At 35.0% G+C, this 26,643-nt stretch overlaps 1 protein-coding gene across 1 annotated transcript; it reads left to right on the top strand.

Annotated features, from left to right (window-relative positions):
- The first annotated feature begins 5,404 nt into the window (after window positions 1-5,404).
- On the top strand, window positions 5,405-26,643 carry LOC124938703 (2'-deoxymugineic-acid 2'-dioxygenase-like). Its single transcript, XM_047479198.1, has 4 exons — window positions 5,405-5,678; window positions 24,418-24,665; window positions 24,780-25,098; window positions 26,242-26,643. The coding sequence occupies exons 1-4, from the start codon at window positions 5,460-5,462 to the stop codon at window positions 26,482-26,484; spliced, it is 1,029 nt and encodes a 342-aa protein (XP_047335154.1). The 5' UTR covers window positions 5,405-5,459; the 3' UTR covers window positions 26,485-26,643.

Below are 26,643 nucleotides of genomic sequence, written 5' to 3'. Positions count from 1 at the left end.
TAAGGCCGTCTCTAATTTCTACTCGAAAAAGGTATTTGAGATAATGGTTGCTATCACCAGGGGAACAACAATCAACTGGTCGAAAATTCTTTTAAAAAACTTGAGGGGAATGATCTCTTATCCTAGGAAGCCCTATGGATATGATGCTCCGCTCAATATACTTCTCTCTTCTTTCCTTCCAAATGTTGGACATGGGGTCCTCATTAAGTCCTCTAGAGTCTTGGACTATAAAAGAGTCCTTGACTATGTTCTTAGGGTAGGAAGACTGAAGCTAAAGAGAAGAAATTTGGCGCTTCAAAGAGCTATTTAGGACTCCGTCCTTTTTTATGATGTCAAAAAGGGGGAAAGAAGTGGCATGATGTTTAGGGGAGATCATGAAAAAAGATCATTCATCAAGGGTAGAGTTGGATAGAAAAGACCTAGCCTAGGAAAGATCCAAACTTTTGTTGCTCTTGGGAAATCTTTAATGTTAAATGGACTATTTCTGGATTTTTTCAAATATATATATTTCTGATTGTTTATGGATACGTTCTTTTTCATGATCTTTCAACTAAGTTTTAACATCATCAAAAAGGGGGGAAATTGTTGAGTCAAATCAAACTGAATAAAATAAACTAAGGAAATAAGTTTATTCAATACTGACATTAATTTGATGATTTATGTTAAGCTTAGTTATGATGAAGCTAAGTTGTCTATTTGTTTTGTGTAGGCACAAATCTAAAAGACTTTGCTACTTCAGATGCGGTTAGAAACATATTGTCTTAAACATCAAACGTAGTTAGATGAGGTAGTCTAACTCCTTTATACGCGGTCTAAAGGGAAATGTAGTTAGACGAGGTAGTCTAACTCCTTTAGACGCGGTCTAAAGGGAAACGTAGTTAGACGAGGTAGTCTAACTCCTTTATATGAGGTCTAAAGGGAAACGTAGTTAGAAGAGGTCGTTTAATTCCTTTAGATGCTGTCTAAAGGGAAGCGTAGTTAGACAAGGGCGTCTAACTCCTTTAGACGTTATCTAACAGGAAGCATAGTTAGACGAGGTCGACTAACTCTTTTGGACGTTGTCTAAAGGGAAGCGTAGTTGGATGAGGTAGTCTAACTCCTTTAGACACGGTTTAAAGGGAAGCGTAGTTAGATGAGGACGTCTAACTCCTTTATACGCGGTTTAAAGGGAAGCACAGTTAGACGAGGTCGTCTAACTCTTTTAGACGCAGTTTAAAGGGAAGTGTAGTTAGACAAGATCATTTAACTTCTTTAGACGCGATCTAAAGGGAAACGTAGTTAGACGAGGTAGTCTAACTCCTTTAGACGCGGTCTAAAGGGAAACGTAGTTAGACGAGGTAGTCTAACTCCTTTAGATGCGGTCTAAAGGGAAACATAGTTAGACGAGATCGTCTAACTCCTTTAGACGTTGTCTAAAGGGAATCGTGGTTAGACGAGGGCGTCTAACTCCTTTAGACTCTATCTAACGAGAAGCGTAATTAGACGATGTCGTCTAACTCTTTTAGACGTTGTCTAAAAGGAAGCATAGTTAGACGAGGTAGTTTAACTCCTTTAGACACGGTCTAAAGGGAAGCGTAGTTAGACGAGGACGTCTAACTCCTTTAAATGCGGTCTAAAGGGAAGCATAGTTAGACGAGGTCGTCTAACTCCGTTAGACGCAATTTAAAGGGAAGCGTAGTTAAACGAGGTCATCTAACTCCTTTAGACGCAGTCTAAAGGGAAACGTAGTTAGATGAGGTCGTCTAACTCTTTTAGACGCGGTCTAAAGGGAAGCGTAGTTAAACGAGGACGTCTAACTCCTTTAGACACGGTCTAAAGGGAAAATAGTTAGACGAGGTCGTCTAACTCCTTTAGACGTTGTCTAAAGGAAAGCGCGGTAGACAAGGACGTCTAACTCCTTTAGACGCGGTCTAAAGAAGAATCTACGTTGCCTCGCTTTAGTAAATTTCTGAAGGAAGCATCCATCTAACCACGATCTCTTAGTTGTCTACACCACTTCCTTCAGCAGTCTGACAAGCCAGCTAATTTCATCAAATGAATGAATTCCACGTACGCTGATATCTCTCAAATATATATTCCCAATACAAGACAAGATCAGAGGATATTCGGCGCACCACCTGTTTGGTACGGCCACAATCCAAATACTCAGAGTTTGTTTTACTCTCGTACTATAGGAGGTCGTCCAACGGACACATGCCATGTGTCCACAAAGAATAAACGACCGTTGGTGTACTTTAACCATAAATAGAAGCTAAAGAAAAATTGTTGAAACTCTAGAACTGATCAAAATTCACATCAACGAACAAACGAACAATTGCTTAGCACTCACGAAAATCTCTTATGGTCTAGTTGTGATTATGTTGTAATTGCATAATGTCTTCTCTGTGAGAAATCTTAGTGTTGTAAGTTGAACATAGACTATTCTGTTCAATAGAGAGTTAGCTAGCTCAGTGAGTTGTATCTGATTCAAAGTATTTAGTGGATATCCTTCCGGTTGTGGAAGAAGGGGTGACATAGAAGTTTTATCTCCGAACATCCATAAAACTCCTTGTGTTCTTACTTTTTGTCATTTGCATTCGGATGTCTAAAGTTTCAAATCCAACAAACAGTTCTGCACTTGAATTCGTTTCAAGAGTTTTTGAAGATTTAAAAAGAATAGAAATAGATAATAATCCCTCATAGGATTACTATCGAATCATTTATCGTAAACTATTCAACATAGCAAAACCTTAGTCTCTATTATTAACACTGATCCCAACAACATATTTTAAATGAGAAAATAATATAAGTAAGAAATCATTTTAAATAATTAAATACTTAAAATGTAGCTTATTTTATCCCTTAATTAATTATTTCTTAAATTTTTGAACAACTCTTATGAAATAAAAAATTATATAAATATTAGTTAATTTGTAACTAATTTAATTATATAAGATCATGGTTTAATATAAGGGCACAAAAATCAAATAATTAAATGTTATTCATTTAAAAAGTTACATAATAATTTCAAGATTATTCTAATTTTGAATGAATTTTGTTGATGTAGGTGGGTGTTTTACGCTACAAACACAAAACTTTTTATCTCCGCAAAATCCTGGTTGACCACAATATTGGTAACCATAGGAGTAGCATGTTATAATTATCATAATTATATCCTAATTTACTGTGTGAGAAATTAAAATTTGAATGTTGCGGAAGCGTACTTTAATTCTTGTTCTGAATCTTCTCTTTCCTTGTAATATAAAAAGTCTTTAATCCTCTATTTCTTTAAAATTTCTTTAATAATTCTTCCAATTTGATGAGTACGTCAATAAGTTTCTCTCTTTGTTGATGGGGACGCAAAGAGAATTGTTCGTACTTCAAATGGGGACCATTACTGTTACATATAACCAACATTAAGTTAGTTATTATAGTTAGGTCATTTCTAATTTAATCCCTTCATAAATTTAGAAATACCACTTAGGTATCCTCAATTTATATTCATGACAAATACACACATAAGCCATAAACTTAATTTTCACATTAGATCACATTATTTTGGTTTATATTAAATATGACATTTGTACAATTATTTATTATACTAGTGACCCTATAAATTCCAACAATCTCCCACTGGGTCACATATGTACAAAAATAAATGTATCAATCATAATGCTCCTGAAATTGTATGTCATCTCAATCATATGTTGTATAAACAATTTTATCAATTAAATATATCAATATATGAGCAAAGAGCTCGTCGTTGTATTTAAGCACAACTAGACCCAACAATGATCACATAAATCAATACAATTAATTGACAAAACATATCATGAATGTGAGGAATGAAAATCCATGCAAGGTGATTTCTTCATGTCAATTTTCAACTGGTCGTACTTAATTTTAGTGAGATCATACTTTAAACATAATTATACAAAGTATAAGGAACTGAATAATACTTAATTTCTGGTCAGAATAATAAATTTCATAAATATCTATAAAATAACTAAACTAAAAGACAACCAAACTACAAACTCCCACTGAAGTTAGAGTTCGTCGATCTCTATGATATTCATACGAGCAATATTATCTTGAAAGACATTAGGCAATAAACTCGTTATCAAGGAGTTTATAACCACAGAGTTTGTACATAAATATTTTATAGAAATCTATCCACTTTGTATCATTTCTTTCCTAACAAGAAACTTGATATCAATATTACTTAATTTGACGCCTAATAACATGTCACAAATTCCGCTACAATATTGGATGATGCCTTAAGTGTTTGTTTGACACTTCTTCAAGAAACAATAAAACCAGCTGACGAAAAATATAACCCGAAGTAGATTTCATACTATTTTGGCATCCCGTAAGATCGGAGTCAGAATACTCAATGATCTCAAGCCTTCTGACTTTCTATATGTGAGCATTTAATTCTTTGTTCTTTTCAAATATCTCATAACTATTGGCTACTTAATATCAAACAAAATTTGTGACAAACAAAATATCACATATATAAAACCATAAATAGACGTTTACTTTTACTGAACTTGTGATACACAAATAATCAATTAAATTCACCTCAAAACTAAAAGAGAGAATTGTTATTTTGTGAAATTTATGGTATCACTAACGAGATGCTTCTTTAAGTCTTTAATTTGTAAACCATATTAATTTGGTTTCTCGATACAAATTTTCCGTTGCACCAAACTGTTTTTCAATGTCTTCATTGAGAAACTCCTTAACATCTATTTTGGTGAAGCTCCATATCAAATATGCAACGAGTGCCATAAAATTGTCCATAAAGTGTAATTCGATTAAATTGGATTGTCGCAAAGACACTTGATTTTTAGGTTGTTGAGTTTGTACTTAATGAATTTGATCAACACTTTTTTATTACTCTTGATTTTTTAAACTTTATCATTAATAGGAATAAAATTATTATCAATGTCAAAAAAAAAAAATAATAGAGATATAAATCAAATCTACATTAACATCAAGTCTCTCAAAATATTTTCTTATTCTTTCTTATCACTATATAAATAATTCATCGGATCACTCTCATTAAAATAAAATATTCAGAAAGTTAGTGATGGGTCACTCAACTTCTCCATCAAACTCAATGTTCTTTTCAAACCTATTATATCCTAATCTTCCAAATTATTTATAATCTTACATTTATCCTCAACATTACATTGAATGAAGTGAAACATTTTTTTCAAAATATTATTATTTTCCTCTTCTACATCTACCTCTTCAACCTGAAGGTTACCGTGCACTAATAGATTAAATTTCATCATCTTATATTAAATAATCATATTTTAATTCAAGATAAATATTAAATCTCAATAACAAATAATAAACATTGTTAAATGATATTTTAATTGTTTGGATTTCAATCTTTTATTTTGTCATTCGTCTTTTAGAGTAATATTGTTCTTCCTGCTTACAAGAGAATCAGAAGTTGAAACCGACCGACCATGGCGAAACTCATTTCAAGCTGGGCCGGCGGCCATAACCAAGACTTGCCTGAGCATTACATCTTGCCTCCACATGAAAGGCCTGGAGACCTGATTAATGTTCTTCCTTGCGATTCCATTCCGGTGATAGATCTAGGGAAGGTTCTTTCTGACGGTGGTGATCGAACCAATATAATTCAACAGATACTCAATGCTAGCCGAGAATTCGGTTTCTTCCAGGTCTGTACTTACTTATCTAGATCTCAATTCTAAAAATTGTTAATTAAAACTTGGGTTTGTGAAATGCAAAAGAATGGCATTGACATCTACAGGTGATAAATCATGGTGTTTCTGAGAGTTTAATGGACGATGCCATGAGATTGTTTAATGAATTCTTCGAATTGTCTGGCGAGACACCTTAAGACACCCTTGCTTTCCATTAGAGGATTCTATTCAATCTTGGCCCGTCAAACCAGACAGATATCCTCAGATTCAGTTTCAATGTGTATAGTCGATTACGTGTTCGCTGAACCCGAACGAGTATTTTGTGTGAGTGACTTGAGATGCAAAATATATCATTTACGATGACGACGATCTTAGAGCTGTTTTCGTCATGTTGACCAAGTGAGAGGAGATTACTCTTTAGGCTTGGGATATAGAACACATCAGATAGAATCCGATGATCGCCAGTGACACATTCAATCATCACCATGCCCTTTCCGCATATATTTATCATAGATCTGTCGTCGAACCGTACTTTACCCTTTACAATTTCGTCAAGCGTTGTGAACACCATATTATCACACGTTATGTGACTACTAGCTCCGTTGTCCTGGTACCACACGTTGTTAGTGGTAATAATGGGTACATTTTTTTCTTCATTTAAAAATACCTCTTATACGCAGTTATCGGCTGATGTTTTGGTACAAATTTGTTCCATCGGTAGCGTCGGACCTTCATCTTCATCAGAATTTGCTTTTGTGAGATTTGCTTGCTCTTGTTGCTCCCAGTCTAACTTCGCCTTGTGACACTCCTTGGCCCAATGACCAGGGATACCACAATACTTACAACTTCCCTTTTTTGTTCACCGTTTTCACCTTACTTATTGTCGCTATTGAATGAGTATTTGCCTTGCTCATGTTGACTTTGCCGAGACCGTCATTCATCTACTATGAGTAGTAGTTGCTCACTAAAAGATATAACATCATCGAGTTTGTCGCGCTCCTCTACGACTAGGAGCCGACTAGTGAGTTTCTCGATGAATAACGTTTTCAGATCGACGAGTGACTCAATCGCCATCCCCATATGCTTGTATACACACGACACACTACGAAGGAATTTGAGCACTACATTGTGCTAGGACACTAGATCGCCCAACACCTCGAGCTCATTGACGATCGCCGCAAGTCGAATGTCGAAAGCCTCCACCCCCTCGTCGTCTTTAAACGTGAGGTTTTTAAACTTTGTATGTTGTGTTTGCGCTTTGACTTCTCGGACATGTTCAACTCCAACCGGCATGATTTTTAGTGTGTTCCATGCTTCCTTAGTCGTCTTTTTGCTTCCAAGGTTTGGATCAACTCGAGCGGCACTGCCCAGAGAAATAACGACATAGTCCGTCGATCTTCACGAAGGTCGATCTTCACGAAGACCTCCCGGACTATTTTTAACGACATCCCAATAAGGGAATGTTATATTCCCAAAATATGCTTTCTAAAATAAAATCCTTAGGTTGATATTATTTAAGGCCTGATTTATTGGAATTATCGAAATTATCCCACAAGTGTTAGACAAAAACTTGAGAAAAGTCATATAAGAATTATTCAAGATTAACAATGAAAATTGATAAAAGAAAAAAAGAAAAAAAAAAAAAAAAAAAACTTGATATTGCATCCATAACCATTAAAGATTGCTTCTAACAAACTTACCTGAATTCACTATTCTTGATCCCCTAATAACACTAAGACGGTCGAGAGCAGACAAAAATGGTTTAGAGACAAAAGAAAACAAAGTTAGATGAGAACATTTCATATTGGAGTGAAAATATCTACTATGATTGTTATTTTAACTTCAATGCGAGATTCCACTAAACCAATAATTGAGAATATCTTATAAACAACTCTTCCAAAGTCAGACCCAAACAAGAAATTAATTAAAAAACTGAAATTGGCTGTAGAAATTCACTAATCAATAATCATACATGAAAACTCCAAGTTTAGTCAACCCTTCCTGATTACAAGAGAATCGAAGTTGAAACCGACCGACCATGGCGAAACTCATTTCAAGCTGGGCCGGCGGCCATAACCAAGACTTGCCTGAGCATTACATCTTACCTCCACATGAAAGGCCTGGAGACCTGATTAATGTTCTTCCTTGCGATTCCATTCCGGTGATAGATCTAGGGAAGGTTCTTTCTGACGGTGGTGATCGAACCAATATAATTCAACAGATACTCAATGCCAGCCAAGAATTTGGTTTCTTCCAGGTCTGTAATTACTAATCCAAATCCCGCTTCTAAATTTTTTTTAAAATTAAGGTTTGTGAAATGCAAAAGTATTGCATTGACTTCTACAGGTGATAAATCATGGTGTTTCTGAGAGTTTAATGGACGATGCCATGATATTGTTTATTGAATTCTTCGCATTGCCTGGTGAAGACAAAGAATATCTCTACTCTGAGGATTACAGAACATCGTGCAGGGTTTTCACCGGTAGTGATTTCCATAATAGTCGGTCTCTGTTTTGGCGAGACACTTTACGACATCCTTGCTTTCCATTAGACGATTCTATTCAATCTTGGCCCATCAAACCAGACAGATATAGGTAAATAAATACTTGTCATCTTTCAAGATTCTTATCAAATTCTATTATCATGTATTTTCTGCATGAGTTGATCAAATTACTGGTGTTTCTTTTGAGGATCTTTGTTTGTAATTGTAGAGATATTGTTAGCAAATACTTAGTGGAAGTGAGGAAATTGTCATTGAAAATATTGGAACTCATTAGCATAGGATTGGGACTGGATGCAGGATATTTTGGAGAAGAATTGATCAATCTCGAAAGTCTATCTGTTAACCATTACCCACCATGTCCAAATCCAAGTCTCACTTTGGGAATTCACAGCCACTGCGATCCTAACCTCATTACAATTCTACAGCAAGGGGATGTGCAAGGGCTTCAAATATTAAAAGATGGTAACTGGATTGGTGTCCCACCTGTTCCATATTCTTTTGTCGTCAATCTGGGATACCAGATGCAGGTATTTATATGTTCTAAGTTAGTATATCATTGATTAGATGGAATAACTCAATAGGATAAAATTAAGAATCCTTAAACCTTTTCAACTTAAGAGGTTGATTATTCAAGTTAAATTCCAACCTAAAACATATTGATTGAAGTGTAGGTCATAATGCAAGATCTTCTTATCCTTGGTAACTACCTAATTATTAAATATGAAATTATTATTAAATATAATGTTATTACTACATTAATTAGTTCATCCTAATTGATTTATGATATTGTATCTAATAATATAATTGAAAAAAAATTAAATACCTCAAATTCATATATTTTTTTCATTAATTAATTAGTTTCTATTTTTATACATAAAAATTATCAAATCAAATATATATTCATTAGTTAATTTGTACATGTTATAAAGGACAGAGATTTAACATGGTTCACCAAGATAGAACTTGGCTACGTCCACCCAAAAGAGAGATTATTATTGAGAAGATTGTTTTATAGAGATGATATATGACAAACTAGGGTTATAACACGAGTTTATATAACACTCGGTCCCCTGAAACCCTAACAAATAGAGAATTGGGCTGGCCCATTAAGAAGACCCAACTATTCAAGTCTATTCAACAAATCTCCACCTTGACTTGAATTCTCTCAGATGTCCCAAGTGCATTAGCCAATGCCCAAATCTCCCAAATACATTCGTCAATGTTAGATGGCTCAGATGCACTCGCCGGTGCCGGATGGCCCAGATGCACTCGTCGGTGTCGGATGGCCCAGATGCACTCGCCGGTGCCAGATGGCCCAGATGCACTCACCGGTGCCAAATGGCCCAGATGCACTCGTCGGTGCCAGATGACCCAGATGTATTAGTCAATACTAGATGGTCCAGATGCATTCGTCAATACCAGATGGCCTAGATGCATTAGTCAATGCCCAGATGCATTAGTCAATGTCCAAATGACCCAGATGCATTAGTCAATGCCCAGATGGCCCAGATGCATTAGTCAATGTCCAAATGACCTAGATGCATTAGTCAATGCCCATATGGCCCAGATGCATTAGTCAATACTCTGATGTTCAATCTTCTCTATCTCTCTTCTAAAGTTGCCCTTAGGGCAACTAACAGTTTTTGAGTTAAGCAAGTCCAAACAATGTTGGAACTTGCTATGAGGAACTGGCTTGGTGAACATATCAGCAGGATTGTCAGCAGTTCCTACCTTTTTCACCTTTATCCTCTTCTCAGTCCTTAGGAAATGATATCGCACGTCAATATGCTTAGTTCGTTCATGATGAACTTGATCTTTGGCTAAGCATATAGCACTTAGACTATCACAGAAGACAGATGCTTGATCCTAATGTAGGCCCAAATCACTAATTAGTCCTTTCAGCCATATTCCCTCTTTAGTAGCTTTGTTAATTCCATGTACTCTGCTTCTGTTGTAAACAGAGTCACAGTAGGTTGCAAAGTCGCTTTCCAACTAACAACTGAGCCCCCAAGAGTAAATACATAACCAGTCATAGATCTCTTACTATCAATGTCTCCAGCATAATTAGAATCTAAATACCCAGTAATCAGACATTGTGTATCACCTCCATATATGAGACCAACATCAAAAGTTCCTCGTAGATACCTGAATATCCTCTTCACAGCTTTCCAATGCTCCTTCCCTGGTTGTAACATAAATCTGCTCACAACACTCATTGCCTGTGCCAGATTTGGTCTTGTACAAACCATAGCATACATCAAACTCCCTACTGCACTAGAATAAGGAACTCGAGTCATATACCTTTTTTCTTCATCTGTCTGAGGAGCAAACAAAGTAGTAAGATGAATATTAGCAACACAAGGTGTATCTATAGGTTTAGCTGATGACATCCCAAACCTTGACAGCACCTTCTCAATGTAACCTTTTTGTGATAAGAAAAGTTTTTTCTGGCCTCTATCTCTAAGAATCTCCATTCCTAGAATTTTCTGAGCTGCTCCTAGATCTTTCATCTTAAACTCAGCATTTAGAAGATCATTTAGTTTCTGAACATCTATTTTGCTCTTTGTTGCTATCAACATGTCATCTACATACTGGACTAGGTAGATGAATGAGTCATCCTTCAACTTGTTGTAATACACACAACAGTCATATGCACTCCTCTTGTAGTTAAGAGACATCATAAAGTTGTCAAACCTCTTATACCACTACCTTGGAGACTATTTAAGTCTGTATAAAGACTTCTTCAACTTGCAAACATATTTTTCCTTTCTTAGAACTTGGAAACCTTCTAGCTGAGTCATGTATATTTCTTCCTCTAACTCTCCATTTAGAAAGACTGTTTTCACATCAAGTTGTTCGAGCTCCAAATCCTGATGTGTCACTATTGCTAGTAACACCCTGATAGAAGTATGTTTGACTACTGGTGAGAAAATTTCGTTATAGTCTACTCCCTCCTTCTGATTGAACCTCCTTGCAACAACTCGAGCTTAAACTTGACTCCTTCAATAACTGTTATATCTTCCTTTTTCTTGAAAACCCATTTGCAGGTAATAACCTTTCTCCCTTTAGGCAAAGATACTAACTCCCAAGTATGATTTTTGTGAAGTGATTCCATCTCATCTCCCATTGCTATGAACCACTGCGCAGCTTCAAACTCGGATACAGCTTCTTTGTAAGTTGATGGTACAAACGTATTCCCTTCCTCCTCAGTAACCTATAGTGCATAACCAACCATATCTTCGTAACTTTATCTCTGAGGTGGTCTAAATCCAATCCTCCTTAACCGACCTTCAGCTACACTCTCATGAATAACTTCAGACGGTTGAGAATCTAATTTTTCAAACTCTGGGTGCTGACCCTCAACGTGGGGTTCTTTTTCCTTTTGTAAAGTAGTTTCTAACTCCACCTGTTTGTTAGCACTACTTCTTTCTTCTACAGATTTCTCAATAGAGTTAAGTATAGAGTTCTCATCAACGATGACGTTTCTACTTAGAATAACTCTTTTTTCAGATAGAGACCATATTTTGTATTATTTTACACCATCTCCATGACCCACAAATACTCCAAGAAGATCCTCCTTTTCTAGAATCTGCATCCCTCTTTCACTCATATGACCAAGCCTCATATGCCAAAGTTTAGTCATATCATCCTTGTGAATCTTTGAGGATGCAACAGAAACAGAACCTGAGACAGTAGAACTTTGCAAAAAATATAATGTACCATTCTTGACACCTTTCAGAATAACATCAGAACCCTTGCATACATTCAGAACTCCACTTTCACCGTTGAACCAAAATCCTTTACTATCTAACATACTTAGTGATATCAAGTTCTTAGTGATAAGTGAAACATGTCTAACCTCATTTAGTGTACAGAATCTGCCATCGTGTGTCCTGATCTTGATTGAGCCAATCCCAACTGCCTTACAAATAAAACTATTTACCATAGAAACACTACCACCATCTACCTGTTTGTAAGATTCAAACCACTCTCTTCGAGAGCAAATATGATACAAAACTCTAGAATCAAGAACCCATGCATCAGTTTGATGGGTATGACCATCTACCACTAGAGCAATGTCATCGTCGGATAATATGTTATCTTCTGCAACAGCTGTAGAACCAGAATCAAATTTCTGTGGATTTTTCTTCAAAGGGTATTCATTCTTCCAATGTCCTTTCTCTTTGAAGTAATTGCAAATATCAGTCAACTTAGGACCCTTTGAAGTAACGACTTGTCGCGTTTCTTCTCTTTCCCTCGCCCATTAATTCCGCTAGTAAACAACCCTGAAGCTTGACTATCTGTAATTGTACCAGACGCCATATGACGTAGATCCCTTGAATGAAGGGCAGACCCGACATCTTCCAAACTGTATCTTTCCCAGCAATGAAAGACTGAACAAAATTTTCATATGATAGAGGCAAAAATACTAACAAGATTAATGCAGCATCTTCATCATCAATCTTAACATCAATATTTCTTAATTCTAACATAATAGAATTCAATTGATCTAGGTGTTCGCTAATTTGCATACCTTCCTGCATTCGTAGAGTGAACAAACGTTGCTTCAGAAGCAACTTGTTGGTGAGTGACTTTGTCATATAGAGACTCTCCAACTTCAACCATAACCCAGTGGTCTTCTCCTCCTCTAAGACCTCAATGATACCATCGTCTGCAAGACATAACATTATTGTTGAATGCGCCTTCTCCTCTAGGATGGACATCTCAGCGGTTATATCTACTCATGATGACACTTTTAGTGCCCCCAATGGCCCTATTGTTTCAGCAAAGCCCGCATCTTGATCTGCCATATGCTAAAACTATTTCTCCCCGTGAACTTGTCGATTTTAATGTTCACTGCTGCCATCTCAGTTGAAGAACAAATAATTGAATAGCTTGAAGCTCTGATACCAGTTTGTTATAACGGAACGCGTGAGAATGACGTAAACAATAAGAAAGACAGAGATTTAACGTGGTTCACCAAGATAGAATTTGGCTACGTCCACCCAGAAGAGAGAAATTATTATTGAGAAGATTGTTTTACAAAGATGATATGACAAACTATTGTTATAACACGAGTTATTATAACACTCGGTCCTTGAAACCCTAATACAAAAACCCTAACAAATAGAGAATTGGGTCGGCCCATTAAGAAGGCCAATTATTCAAGTCTATTCAACCGTACATATTTTCATTAATCGATACTTTATTCCATTAATACTTATTTTCATTGCAAAAATGAAATATATTATTAAAAATAAAATATATTTATATAATTAAATACCTAAAATTCATATTATTTTTTCCATTTATTAATGTTATTCCATCTTTATGAAAAACCAATTAAATATTATATATTTATTTATTAATTTGTTTTTAATTTAAAAAATAAAATAAAAAGAAGAAAAGACATATAGAGAGAGTAAAAAAAAGTGATATAACCAATAAAAAGAAGACAGAAAAAGAGAGATAAAATGAAAATATATATATATATAAAGAGTAAAATAAGAAAGTATGAAACTAAATTGACTAATTTCCTGCAATCTAGATCTTCTGCTACCGATTTTCCTGTTCCCCTGTTGCGGACCAATCAAAATGCAGAATTATTATTATATTAATAAATCAAAGTTGGGTTGAAAGGAAGAGAGAGAACCCGGAACCCGGATTCAATTTTGGGTTCAGCACAAACGTCGTTAAACGGAATGTAGAGATACAGTATTGAGTGAAACATACTTCTCTCCAAGTAACATGTAAAACAAAATGTAGAGATACAATATTGAGTGAAGCATACTTCTCTCCAGGCGCCATATAAAAAGTGAAGCATACTTCACTTCAATTAGTTTATATGCCTAGAGGTTCATGTAAAACCTCCAACACATCAATGTAAAGACATTTTAGCGTTCATGTAAAAACATTTATTCATTCATGTATGTAAACCCATTGGAGAATGTGGAGAGACTGTTTTTAGTGAAGCATACTTCACTCCAAGCGTCATGTAAAACGGAAGTGAAGCATACTTCACTTTAAGCCATGTAAAACGGAAGTGAAGCATACTTCACTTAAAGCGACATATAAAACAGAAGTGAGGCATACTTCGCTCCAAGCGCCATGTAAAACGGAAGTGAAGCATACTTCACTTTAAACGCACTGTAAAACAGAAGTGAAGCATACTTCTCTCTAGGTGCCATGTAAAACATAATGTAGAGATACAGTATTGAGTGAAACATACTTCTCTCCAGGCGCCATGTAAAAAATGAAGCATATTTTACTTCAATTAGTTTATATGCCTAGAGGTTCATGTAAAACCTCCAACACATCAATGTAAAGACATTTTAGCGTTCATGTAAGAACATTTATTCATTCATATATGTAACCCATTAGAGAATGTGGAGAGACTGTTTTCAGTGAAGCATACTTCACTCCAAGCGCCATGTAAAACGGAAGTGAATCATACTTCATTTTAAACGCCATGTAAAACGGAAGTGAAGCATACTTCACTTTAAACGACATATAAAACAGAAGGGAAGCATACTTCGCTCCAAACGTCATGTAAAATGGAAGTGAAGCATACTTCACTTCAAGCGCACATATTAAGTATAAAAACAATTTTTCCCGCTGCAAATTCTTTTATAATAATATATATATAAACACTAATATCATTTTATATTATAAAAACTTCCTTCCGATTCATTTCTCTCTCTTCAAGCTTCTGCCTCCTTTCATGGCGATTCGAATCCAGCTCTCCGTCTACCAGAATTTTTTTATCAAGAAGATCGAAAATCAATCTAAAAAATGGTACGTACACCAAAATCGTTAAGATTTCTTTGTATTTATGAAACCCTAGGATTACGTACGCACAATGAAGTCGTTATTTCGTTCATATTTAGGAAACTCTACTTCGAAAATGTCACGTTCAATGAAAATCCTTCGTATTTAGGAAAACCTACTTAGGGTTAGTTTAATTACGGTTTTGTATATTATTTCCACGAAACCCTAGTTATTGATGTAGGAAAAAAACTTATTTTTGTTATTAACGACACATATTTTTTGAATGTGCAGGCAACAAACAACGAAATCGTCCCAAACACTATAGTCAAAGAATGAATTTTCAAATAAGCTCAATTTTTCTTAGATTTTTAAATATTATTATCTTCAACATATGCTTGTAGAGATAGATGGTCTCAATGACTCATCCTAGGTACTTCATTCAATATCTGCAATTTCTCTTTCTGACTTGCTCCTGAAGAACAACACCCATTAGCTTATTTTTCTCGTTAAAAAAACAGGATTTGTTTATAATTGGATCTAGCAACAGGACAGATTTGATTGACCCTACGCTCCTACGACCTGGGAGGTTTGACATGCTTCTTTATGTTGGAGTTAATACTGATACATCATATAGGGAACAATATGCTCTACCTTCTTAGCCAACATTATGTGTTTATATTAATTATGATTCTTTATTCTTTCCAACTAACTAATGTCATGTTTGAACACTGTTGCTTGTCTTTGAAGTGTCCTTAAGGCACTGACCAGGAAGTTTACGTTGCATGAAGATGTGTCCCTTTATGATATAGCAAAGAAATGTCCCCCAAACTTTAATAGTGCAGACACTTATGCCTTATGTGCAGATGCATGGTTTCAGGCTGCAAAACGCAAGATATCTTTTTGTTCATCATGTTTGTCTGTCTAAGGTATTCTAGGTTTTGGTAGCGTTTCTAACACAAATTCTCTCCTTCATTTCCTCCATTTTCTGCGGTTTTATTTGACTGTTTTTTACTTTGATTGTTGTTATTATATACAGGTTCTAGATCCAGATTCTGTGAATATTGAAGACAACACAGTCATTGTTGAATATGATGACTTTATAAAGGTAACAAACAATGCTATGTTTTGACTAGAGCTAATAACAATAATTTTGATTTCGTGACTTTGTGAATTGCGGCATGCAGGTTTTGGGAGAGCTAACTCCATCATTATCTCTATCTAAGCTCAAGAATTATGAGATGTTACGGGATCAGTTTGAAGGAGGTGGTCCATCTAGTTGAAAAGATTAAACGCATAAAACAATACCACAAGGCAAAAATAGATGTTTCATGAGAAAGCAACATAACTTATTCAGGAAATGGGGAAGACCATTATTGTTGGCGTAATGTTTGTTGGTTGTTTCATAAATAAGCAGTACCACCAGCAATTTTCTTTATTATCAGGAAATAATGAGGGAACCTTAGGACATAAAATCTTTTAAGATTCCAATCCCTTTTAAACAAATAAATTCTGTTCTATAATAAATCTTACAATGTATGGAATTTTTCATTTTGAATATTGATCTGAAGAAAATTACATTTATTATAGATAGGAAGTCAACGAAAATTTCATAAAGATGACAATTGACACATAAGAAATGAAGCTAAGAAAACAAAACCTGAAGACTATCGGATATTACACCATTGAGGCTATAATCGATGATAAGTGCCCCACCTCCATCAGAACCTATTCTCTCTGCAATTGTCTGAGTTAACTCCATTGCGTTTGGACAAATTTCTATTTGATTGAGCTTTACAATTTCTTCAGGTGTGGTCTAGTTAAAGCGCTTCATGAGAAAGAGAGTAGCAGGAGTATGTTGCCGAGATAGAACAAACTGTAGCCTTAACAGAAAAGGCATATACAAACTTGTCATATATATAACACTCTTCATAAGGGAATGCCCCCAATAAATGGTCTTAACTCTTAACATTGACAGATTTCATTAGCAACTTACGGTGAATCTTCAGCCACATCAACCATTTTCTCATTCCAGCCACGAGCTGCCCTCTATGAATGCGGTACATAAATCATATTTAATTTGTCAGAGAAAGGGAGAGAGAAATGCATGTTTCCTAGCATCTTTAACCCACAATATGATCAGAAATTGTGTACAAATAGAAGGGTATATTGAACAAAACTGAACGAACATGAAATTGATGAACTGGTAGAGCATCATAAAATTCATGGGCAATAATGATGGTTAGCACTGTGATAATCAATGAAGGATAAGAGAAAGAAAACAATTGACCGGATACAAACTTTAAACAATTATTCCTTAGACTAATATTTAAATCAGAATTTGCAGAATCAAAAGTCTTAAGTAGTCAAACAAAGAGCATAGAAAAGTTATGTTGGCAAGCCATATTACCTATCATGAATTTCTTGCACAAGTCCAATAAGAAAGAACTTATGACACAAAAGAGACAAATTATAATGCAGAAATCTATTAAAAGGTCAGGTTATACTATACCTGTAGGAACCTGTTCCAATGTAGTATGCCATGATATAGGGCTTCCTGATAATGTGAAGATGATTCTTTTACTTGCATCTTCAGTAGAATTCGCCCCTTCTTGGCACTTCAAGTTGTCAAATTGAAGTTTCTGTAGAGTTGGACTGCACTCCACCATGTGTATATGCAAAGATTCTATGAAGGCTTTACACTTTGTTGTACCTTGTGAAAAAGAGTAGATAGAATGCTTATACATGTGCACAACCAATATAACAACACTAGATACTGGAATTAAAATTCTTACACGTATAAGATCCACCATCAAAGTTCCTCTCCCTGGACCAAGTTCGATTAGGTTTACTCTGTTTGGTCGGCCCATTTTCTCCCACAAACACATTGTCCAAACACCAATCATCTGGGATATTATGGGTAAATCAAATGTAAAAATATTATATCCATCAATAAAAAAATTTAAAAAAAGTTGACCAGTGTAATGCTTTATTTTCATTTTCTCTAAAATGACTGGAAGAGTAATGAAACTTCCATGTGGTTCTGACAAGGTTATATATCAAAGTCAATAATCAAGATAGATGTTCCTAAAATATTAGAGAAATGTAAACTCTCAAGAAACTAATAGGTTAATAGAAATCAATTTACCTCCCCAAACATCTGGCTTACTTCAGGGGAAGTTATAAAATCACCTTCCTTCCCAAACACATCCCTATTAATATAAAACCCATGTATAGGATTTGTTAGGATTTCTTCCATGTATTCTTCCATAGAGATTGGCCCACCACGAAACTGAAAAAGTAACATGAAGAAAACCAACTATTATGATCCACCAACAAAAACACTAATATGATTTAATAATCTATTATAATGTTCTATTATTATTAAGAGATGAAGTAGAAAATTTTGCATCTTTGTAAAGAGATTTGATATACCTAAAGTAGATTATTAATGATAACAGATATCTAATAAAAATGATAGATAGACGGGCATAATGATCTTACCTTACATATGTTGCTGAGAATAGCAGTAAAACAAATAATAAACATTCATTATACCCTACATTCCCACATATCTCACAACATATATACTCATTCTCCTGTCCATGATATTTAACTGAGGCAAAAAAATCATTCTTTGCCTATAGTGTTTGGGACGATTTCGTTGTTTGTTGCCTACACATTCAAAAATATGTTTCGTTAATACCAAAAATAAGTTTTTCCTACATCAGTAACTAGAGTTTCGTGGAAATAATATACAAAACCGTAATTAAACCTAACCCTAAGTATGTTTTCCTAAATACGAAGGATTTTCATTGAACGTGACATTTTCGGAGTATGCTTTCCTAAATATGAACAAAATAACGACCTCATTGTGCGTACGTAATCATAGGGTTTCATAAATATAAAGAAAACTTAACAATTTTGGTGTACGTACCATTTTTTAGACTGATTTTCGATCTTATTAAAAAAAAATCTGGTAGACGGGGAGCCGGATTCGAATCGCCATGAAAGGAGGCAGAAGCTTGAAGAGAGAGATGAATCAGAAGGAAGTTTTTATAATATAAAATGATATTAGAGTTTATATATATATATATTATTATAAAAGAATTTGCAGCAGAAAAAAATGTTCTATACCTTAATATGTGCGCTTGAAGTGAAGTATGCTTCACTTCCGTTTTATATGGCGCTTGGAGCGAAGTATGCTTCACTTCCGTTTTACATGGCGCTTGGAGCGAAGTATGCTTCACTTCTGTTTTACATGGCGCTTGAAGTGAAGTATGTTTCACTTCTGTTTTACATGGCACCTGGAGAGAAGTATGCTTCACTTCTGTTTTACATGGCGCTTGAAGTGAAGTATGCTTCACTTCCGTTTTAAATGGCGTTTGGAGAGAAGTATGCTTCACTTTTGTTTTATATGTCCCTTAAAGTGAAGTATGCTTCACTTCTGTTTACATGGCGCTTGAAGTGAAGTATGCTTCACTTTCGTTTTACATAGCGCTTGGAGTGAAATATGCTTCACTTCTGTTTTACACGGCGCTTAAAGTGAAGTATGCTTCACTTTCGTTTTACATGGCGATTAAAGTGAAGTATGCTTCACTCCGTTTTACATGACGCTTGGAGTGAAGTATGCTTCACTGAAAATAGTCTCTCCACATTCTCCAATGGGTTTACATACATGAATGAATAAATGTTTTTACATGAACGCAAAAATGTCTTTACATTGATGTGTTGGAGGTTTTACATGAACCTCTAGGCATATAAACTAATTGAAGTGAAGTATACTTCACTTTTTACATGGCGCCTGAAGAAAAGTATGCTTCACTCAATATTGTATCTCTACATTTTTTTTTACATGGCACCTGGAGAGAAATATGTTTCACTTCTGTTCTACATGGCGCTTAAAGTGAAGTATGCTTCATTTCCGTTTTACATAGCACTTGGAGCGAAGTATGTTTCACTTATGTTTTATATGTCGCTTAAAGTGAAGTATGTTTCACTTCCGTTTTACATGCCGCTTAAAATGAAGTATGCTTCACTTCCGTTTTACATGGCGCTTGGAGTGAAGTATGCTTCACTGAAAACAATCTCTCCACATTCTTTAATGGGTTTACATACATGAATGAATAAATGTTTTTACATGAACGCTAAAATGTCTTTACATTGATGTGTTGGAGGTTTTACATGAACCTCTAAGCATATAAACTAATTGAAGTGAAGTATGCTTCACTTCTGTTTTACATGGCGCCTGGAGAGAAGTATGTTTCACTCAATATTGTACCTCTACATTCTGTTTTACATGACACCTGAAGAGAAGTATGCTTCACTCTATACTGTATCTTTACATTCCGTTTAACAGCGTTTGTGCTGAACTCAGAATTGAATCCGGGTTCCGGGTTCTCTCTCTTTCTTTCAACCCAACTTTGATTTATTAATATAATAATAATCCTGTATTTTGATTGGTCCGCAACAGGGGAACAGGAAAATCGGTAGCAGAAGATCTGGATTGAATTTCCTGGACTATCAATCATATGTGACCTGCAGTAGTTGAGAGAAAAAAATAAAAATAAATGCAAATAGCCGCCGATATCCTTAAATAATCTAATCGCTCACTCTGGTCATCTTCCCCAAACCTTCAAATATATAGCGAACATTTCTTCAAGTCCTTGTCTGCAATCCGTAATGTCGTCGACCATGATATAACATTGAACCACCCAATATTTATCGGCATTCGTGTCTCGCAAATATGGATCGAGAAGAGAATTCAACCAAATCCACACCCAACTCCATGTCTCCGGTCTCTTTCGACATTTACTCGTTTCGGCCCAAGTGGTGAAGAAGTTATGTTCTTCTCCGTCCACTCTTCCTCATGCCGCACTCTAATCCAATCTTTTAAGTTTGCAGATACATTCTTATGTAATCATATTTGTATAGAAGCTTTCTCAATTTGAATGAACCACTCATGTTATATTCCAATCAAACGATGAATAAATATGTTTAGCAGGCCATATTATAAAAAAATAGAGAAAAACTCTAAAGATTTAAGGAGATTTTACTGCGAAAATTTCGGCAGCAAATTCTCTCATCACGAAAACACGATCGGCACGAACGGAATGATCGACACAATCGGCACGAACGGAATGATCGGCACAATCGGCAAGATATCAAGGGCGCGATTCTCTTGTTGTGATCGAGGTTGCTAGTCGTTTAGGATCTCTTTCGGCACGATCAACACAATTGACACAGTATCTCTATTAGATAGGCCGTTCATTCATCTACAAAACTTGGTTGGAAGATTATAGTTTCTAGTTTACTCGATTCTATAATAGCTAAGGTTTCTAATGTACCATGTTCTATAATTATTCTTTTTTTGTTGTTTTATATATATTTTTCATTAAATTGTAAGAAAGAAAAAGCAATAAGGATAAGGAAATCAAAGAATTTGTGTTGGTAGGTTGAGAGGTAGTTGAAAAAATAAATTGATAGGATTGTTGAAGAAATTATCAAGGAAAATAGGAATGCAACAAAGGTAAAAAACCAATTGCTGATAAAAATTATGAAGAAAATATAGTAGGAAAAATTATGAAGAAAGAAGGAATTTGAAAGTTTTGTTACAATGAAAGAGAAAATATTTTTGGACTGAAAATTCAAATAAAAAAGCTCTTGATGCAATCAAAGAAATGAGAGATTGTGCTCAACAAAGAAAAAAATGCAGTAAACAACCGTCCAATTGAACGTACATTATCTTAAGGACTTGAATTTACTAATGAAGAAAGAGTATGAAAAGATAATAAACTGGTTAGTTGAAACAATGAGGGAGTGGATGAAGTCTCCTAAATCTATGACCTATACTATCAGGAGCAATTCTAGTTGAAGAGTAAATGAAGTCTGGAAAAATAATGTAGGAAATAAAGTAGAGAATCATGCTTATAAGGAAAAATCTACTTGGGCGATGTTATAACAAAAGTGGATGTACTCAATTCTCCTTTTGAATTTAAACTGTCAACTGAAGTGTAGGAAAAATGTGTTAAAGAATGGGAAATGTAGTGGTTGGAAACTACATAGGGAAGAAAATAGTATCATTCTTAGTCACCAAGGAAGCCTTAATGAAACAATGAGGGTAGAATGGACTATAGAAGTTTTCTGCAAATATACATTATCTCTATTTTCTGCAGTTCAAGAAGGGATCAAACTTGGATAATATTTTGAAACATGGGCATACTTATATTAGATCCAACTGTATGAAGTTGGAGAGATGGTCTGAAGAATTGAACTTGCTAAGCAAACCAAAAGAAATAACCCCGATATGGTTTAAGCTTTGGAACATCCCAGCACACATGTACAATGTACATAGAATCTCTAAGTCACTTTGCAAGTTTATTGGGAAAATCATTATACATGGACTCAATTACAGAAGGAGGAGAGCAACTTACCTTTGCTAGAATAAGCATTAAAGTACATCCTCGAAGTATATTGTCAAAGAACATGACAGTAGTTGACAAAAAAGAAAAGTCTATAGTCATGGAAATCTCATATGAATGGAGGTTAGACATGTGTGTTTCTGATACAAGGGGAAAGAATATTAGGGTTATTGATAGAGTAGTATAAATAGAGTATTGGTTGTTTAGAAATGTTAAGAAATGATTTAGTTAGAAATTCTATCTCTTCCTTATTGTATTCTCCCTATCAGTTAGGGTTCTTTCTCCCTTCATCAATTCTTTCTAACTAAATCATTTCTTAACATTTCTAAACAACCAATACTCTATTTATACTACTCTATCAATAACCCTAATATTCTTTCCCCTTGTATCATTTTCCTGCAATACTTTTCAACATGCTAGCACTAAATGTGCAAAAGCAATTGAGGAAGAGCATAAAATTCTGAAATCCCAAGAAGAAGAAAAGCAGAAAAATGAAACAGAATAATCAAAGATCAAAGAGTATATTGGGGAAGTTAAAGACAATCAGCAAGGAAAAAATACAAGAAAGAAATCAAGAAATAAACAGAGAAGGAAGAAAGTAATAATGTAGAAGAAGAAAGCAAGGTAGAATCAGATAATGAAGAAAGCAAGAAAAATAATGAATTAAGGAACGCCCCGCGAATGCCAAAACACACCCGAAACGACGTTGTTTCGACCGCCACCGTCGTCTTCATCGCGACGCTGAGAAGATAAGGATGATGTATCATCCTTTGATTCTTCAAAAGTGGAATACAGCCGATAGTCAACCTAATCGGCTTATTCAAAAGCTGAAACAATCACCCTACTTTGGTGATCCTTTTTTCTTACATCAATCGGGATGATTCATCCCTATTTCGTCAAGTTGGCTCAAGAACAACCAAAACGCCATTAATGACTTTTGGCTGATTCGATCCACTTGAAGCCTCCATCGACTTAGGGTTCAGCGCTTTCGAAGGCAAGAGATAACATCTTAAGCCCTAAATCAAAATAATGAATATTACTGAACGAAGTGAAACATATTTTTCAAATTAGTATTATTTCCTCTTCTACATCGACCCTCTTCAACCTTACATCGACCCTCTTCAACCTGAAGGTTACTCCTGCACTAATAGATTAAATAATCATATTTTAATTCAAGATGAATATCAATCTCAATAACAAATAATTAACATTGTTAAACATTTTAAGGTTGATTTGGTGGAAGATACAAAACTGAAATTATTTTGTTCATTATTATAATGAAAATTTTCAACAAATCTGAAAAAATATATATAAAATGTTAAAATATTAATTAAAATGATTTTTAATGTTATAAATGCATTATCATTTTGAATTTGTTCTTAGAATGGCTTCATTTAGAGTTCTCTCTCTAAAGTTGTCATTCTCTCTCTTATTCTCAGTCGAAATTGCGAGAAATTTGAACGAAATGGGAGTAGGGTTTGAAGATCGAGTCATCGATCCTTGCGAAAGGACAAAATATTGAATGAATTGTGTTAGATAGAAGTATCACATGACACAATTGAAAGTTGGTAGTGATTCATACATGACGATGGACACGATGCAAAGTTTTCTGTCTGTCTCCTTACGAAAAGGTACACGTTTACTCAATCCTTGCTCATGCTGTTTGGATTTCAATCTTTTATTTTGTCATTCGTCTTTTAGAGTAATATTAATGTTCTTCCTGCTTACAAGAGAATCAGAAGTTGAAACCGACCGACCATGGCGAAACTCATTTCAAGCTGGACCGGCGGCAATAACCAAGACTTGCCTGAGCATTACATCTTGCCTCCACATGAAAGGCCTGGAGACCTGATTAATGTTCTTCCTTGCGATTCCATTCCGGTGATAGATCTAGGGAACCCTCTTTCTGACGGTGGTGATCGAACCAATATAATTCAACAGATACTCAATGCCAGCCAAGAATTTGGTTTCTTCTAGGTCTGTAATTACTAATCCAAATCTGGCTTCTAAAAATTGTTCAAATTAAGTTTTGTGAAATGCAAAAGTATTGCATTGACGTCTACAGGTGATAAATCATGGTGTTTCTGAGAGTTTAATGGACGATGCCATGAGATTGTTTAATGAATTCTTTGAATTGCCTGGTGAGGACAAAGAATACATCTACTCTGAGGATTCCAGGAAATCGTGCAGGGTGTTCACCGGTAGTGACTATCAAATTGGTCCTACTCAGTTTTGGCGAGACACCTTAAGACACCCTTGCTTTCCATTAGAGGATTCTATTCAATCTTGGCCCATCAAACCAGACAGATATAGGTAAATAAATACTTATCATCTTTCAAGATTCTTATCAAATTCCATTATCTTGTATTTTCTGCATGAGTTGATCAAATTACTGCTTCTTTTATGTATCTTTGTTTGTAATTGTAGAGATATTGTTAGCAAATACTCAGTGGAAGTGAGGAAACTATCACTGAAGATCTTGGAGCTCATCAGCATAGGATTGGGAATGGATGAAGGATATTTTGGAGAAGAATTCATCCAGATTCAAAATATATCTGTTAATCATTACCCACCGTGTCCAAATCCACGTCTCACTTTGGGAATTCGTAACCACTGTGATCCTAACCTCATAACAATTCTACAGCAAGGGGATGTGCAAGGGCTTCAAGTGTTTAAAGATGGTAACTGGATTGGTGTCCGACCTGTTCCATATTCTTTTGTCGTCAACATGGGAAACCTGTTGCAGGTATAAATGTACTCTAACTTAGTATATAATTGATGAGATGAAATAACTTATAGGGTAAAATCATTGGTCTACAAGAAGAAAAGAAGAAATGGGGTTTTCACAAATAGCCCATCAAAATGAGAATATTTTATGTTACATCATGAGGAGGTAGGCACATGTAACTGGTGTTATTACATGTAATCAATGATGGGATTTGGGGTATGCTAGTAGATATAGTAATAGGCATGATTTTAAATAGTTTCAGTTAATATATATAAATAGGGTAATGTAGATATGGTTAAATGTGATGGAACACCTACCCTAATATTTATAATTGTTTGATTGAATCAAGTAATTGCATTAAAAAAAGCATGTATGAAAAACAGGGTGGAAACTTAGAACAAAAACAAAGAATGAGCACAGAACAAAAATCAAAACAAAAAATTCAGGAATCCCAAGAATTCCTAAATGACTCTGATGTCCTGCAAGGAACCCAAACCAAATTACAATTGTATTTTGGGGGTGAACAACCGAACTACCCACCCTATCCTACCCTACCCGAACCTAACAAATCTGATCCATCAGATATATGGTTTTGATAGAGTATAAATTTATCAATTATGGCCGGATTGATAACCAAATAACTGAACCAACATGATCTGTGATCACCTCTAGTTTATACTAAAAATTGTTTGCGTCGAAATTTATTAATTTTAAGATGGATGGCCTAAGAAAATTTTATTGATATAAACCAACTTGAATAATTGAAGCATGTAATTTGTTCATTTAGAATTTTAGTTAATATTTAACTTGTTTAATATTTTTTTTTATTTGTTACTAGTATGAAAATAAGCATGGTCACAAAATATGAAAAAACAAAGTTTTGTTCAATTTGACAACTTATTTGCTTATCTGGAGTATGTGATATATGGATTCATTGATGTATAGGATCAACCATTTTGACAAGCTGACTCTATATTTGTCTGATGTATGGGTCTTGAATCTTGATAGAATATAAACCTATCTATTGATATTGAGTCAAATAACAAAACTAACCCGATCCACGATAACCCCTCCATGTCTCTTATGAAGAGGTATGAAGAGGAATGCATCTCTAATTAAGTCTAGTTGAAATTATTATTGTTGTTGATGGAATGTAATTAGGTAATAAGTAATGGGAAGTTAAGGAGTGTGGAGCATCGAGCAGTTACAAATTCAGAATGTGCAAGGACAAGTATAGCCACATTTCTCATGCCTAGCTTCGATTATTGCGTGGAACCTGCAAAGTCTCTTGTGAGTGAAAGCTATCCTCCCATCTTTAAACCTTTCAAATACATGGAGTTTATTCGAGAATACTTATCAAATACTGATAATCCCCAAGCTGTCTTGGATCATTTTAAGCTGTAAGTGCACATACCATGGTGTAAAATAAGTGTTGTTAGTTATGCACAATGATTGTGGAGAATAAATGAACAATGCTTACACAATCTTCAATTATCAACATATTTGCTTGTCTTTTTACATGTAACATAATAATATTTTTTGTTATGCAACTTTGGATCCATT

This window comes from Impatiens glandulifera, chromosome 5, assembly GCF_907164915.1.
Source record: "Impatiens glandulifera chromosome 5, dImpGla2.1, whole genome shotgun sequence".
Classification (NCBI taxonomy): domain Eukaryota; kingdom Viridiplantae; phylum Streptophyta; class Magnoliopsida; order Ericales; family Balsaminaceae; genus Impatiens; species Impatiens glandulifera.
Note: the sequence above shows the minus strand (reverse complement) of the source record. Positions and strands in the feature narration are given on the sequence as shown.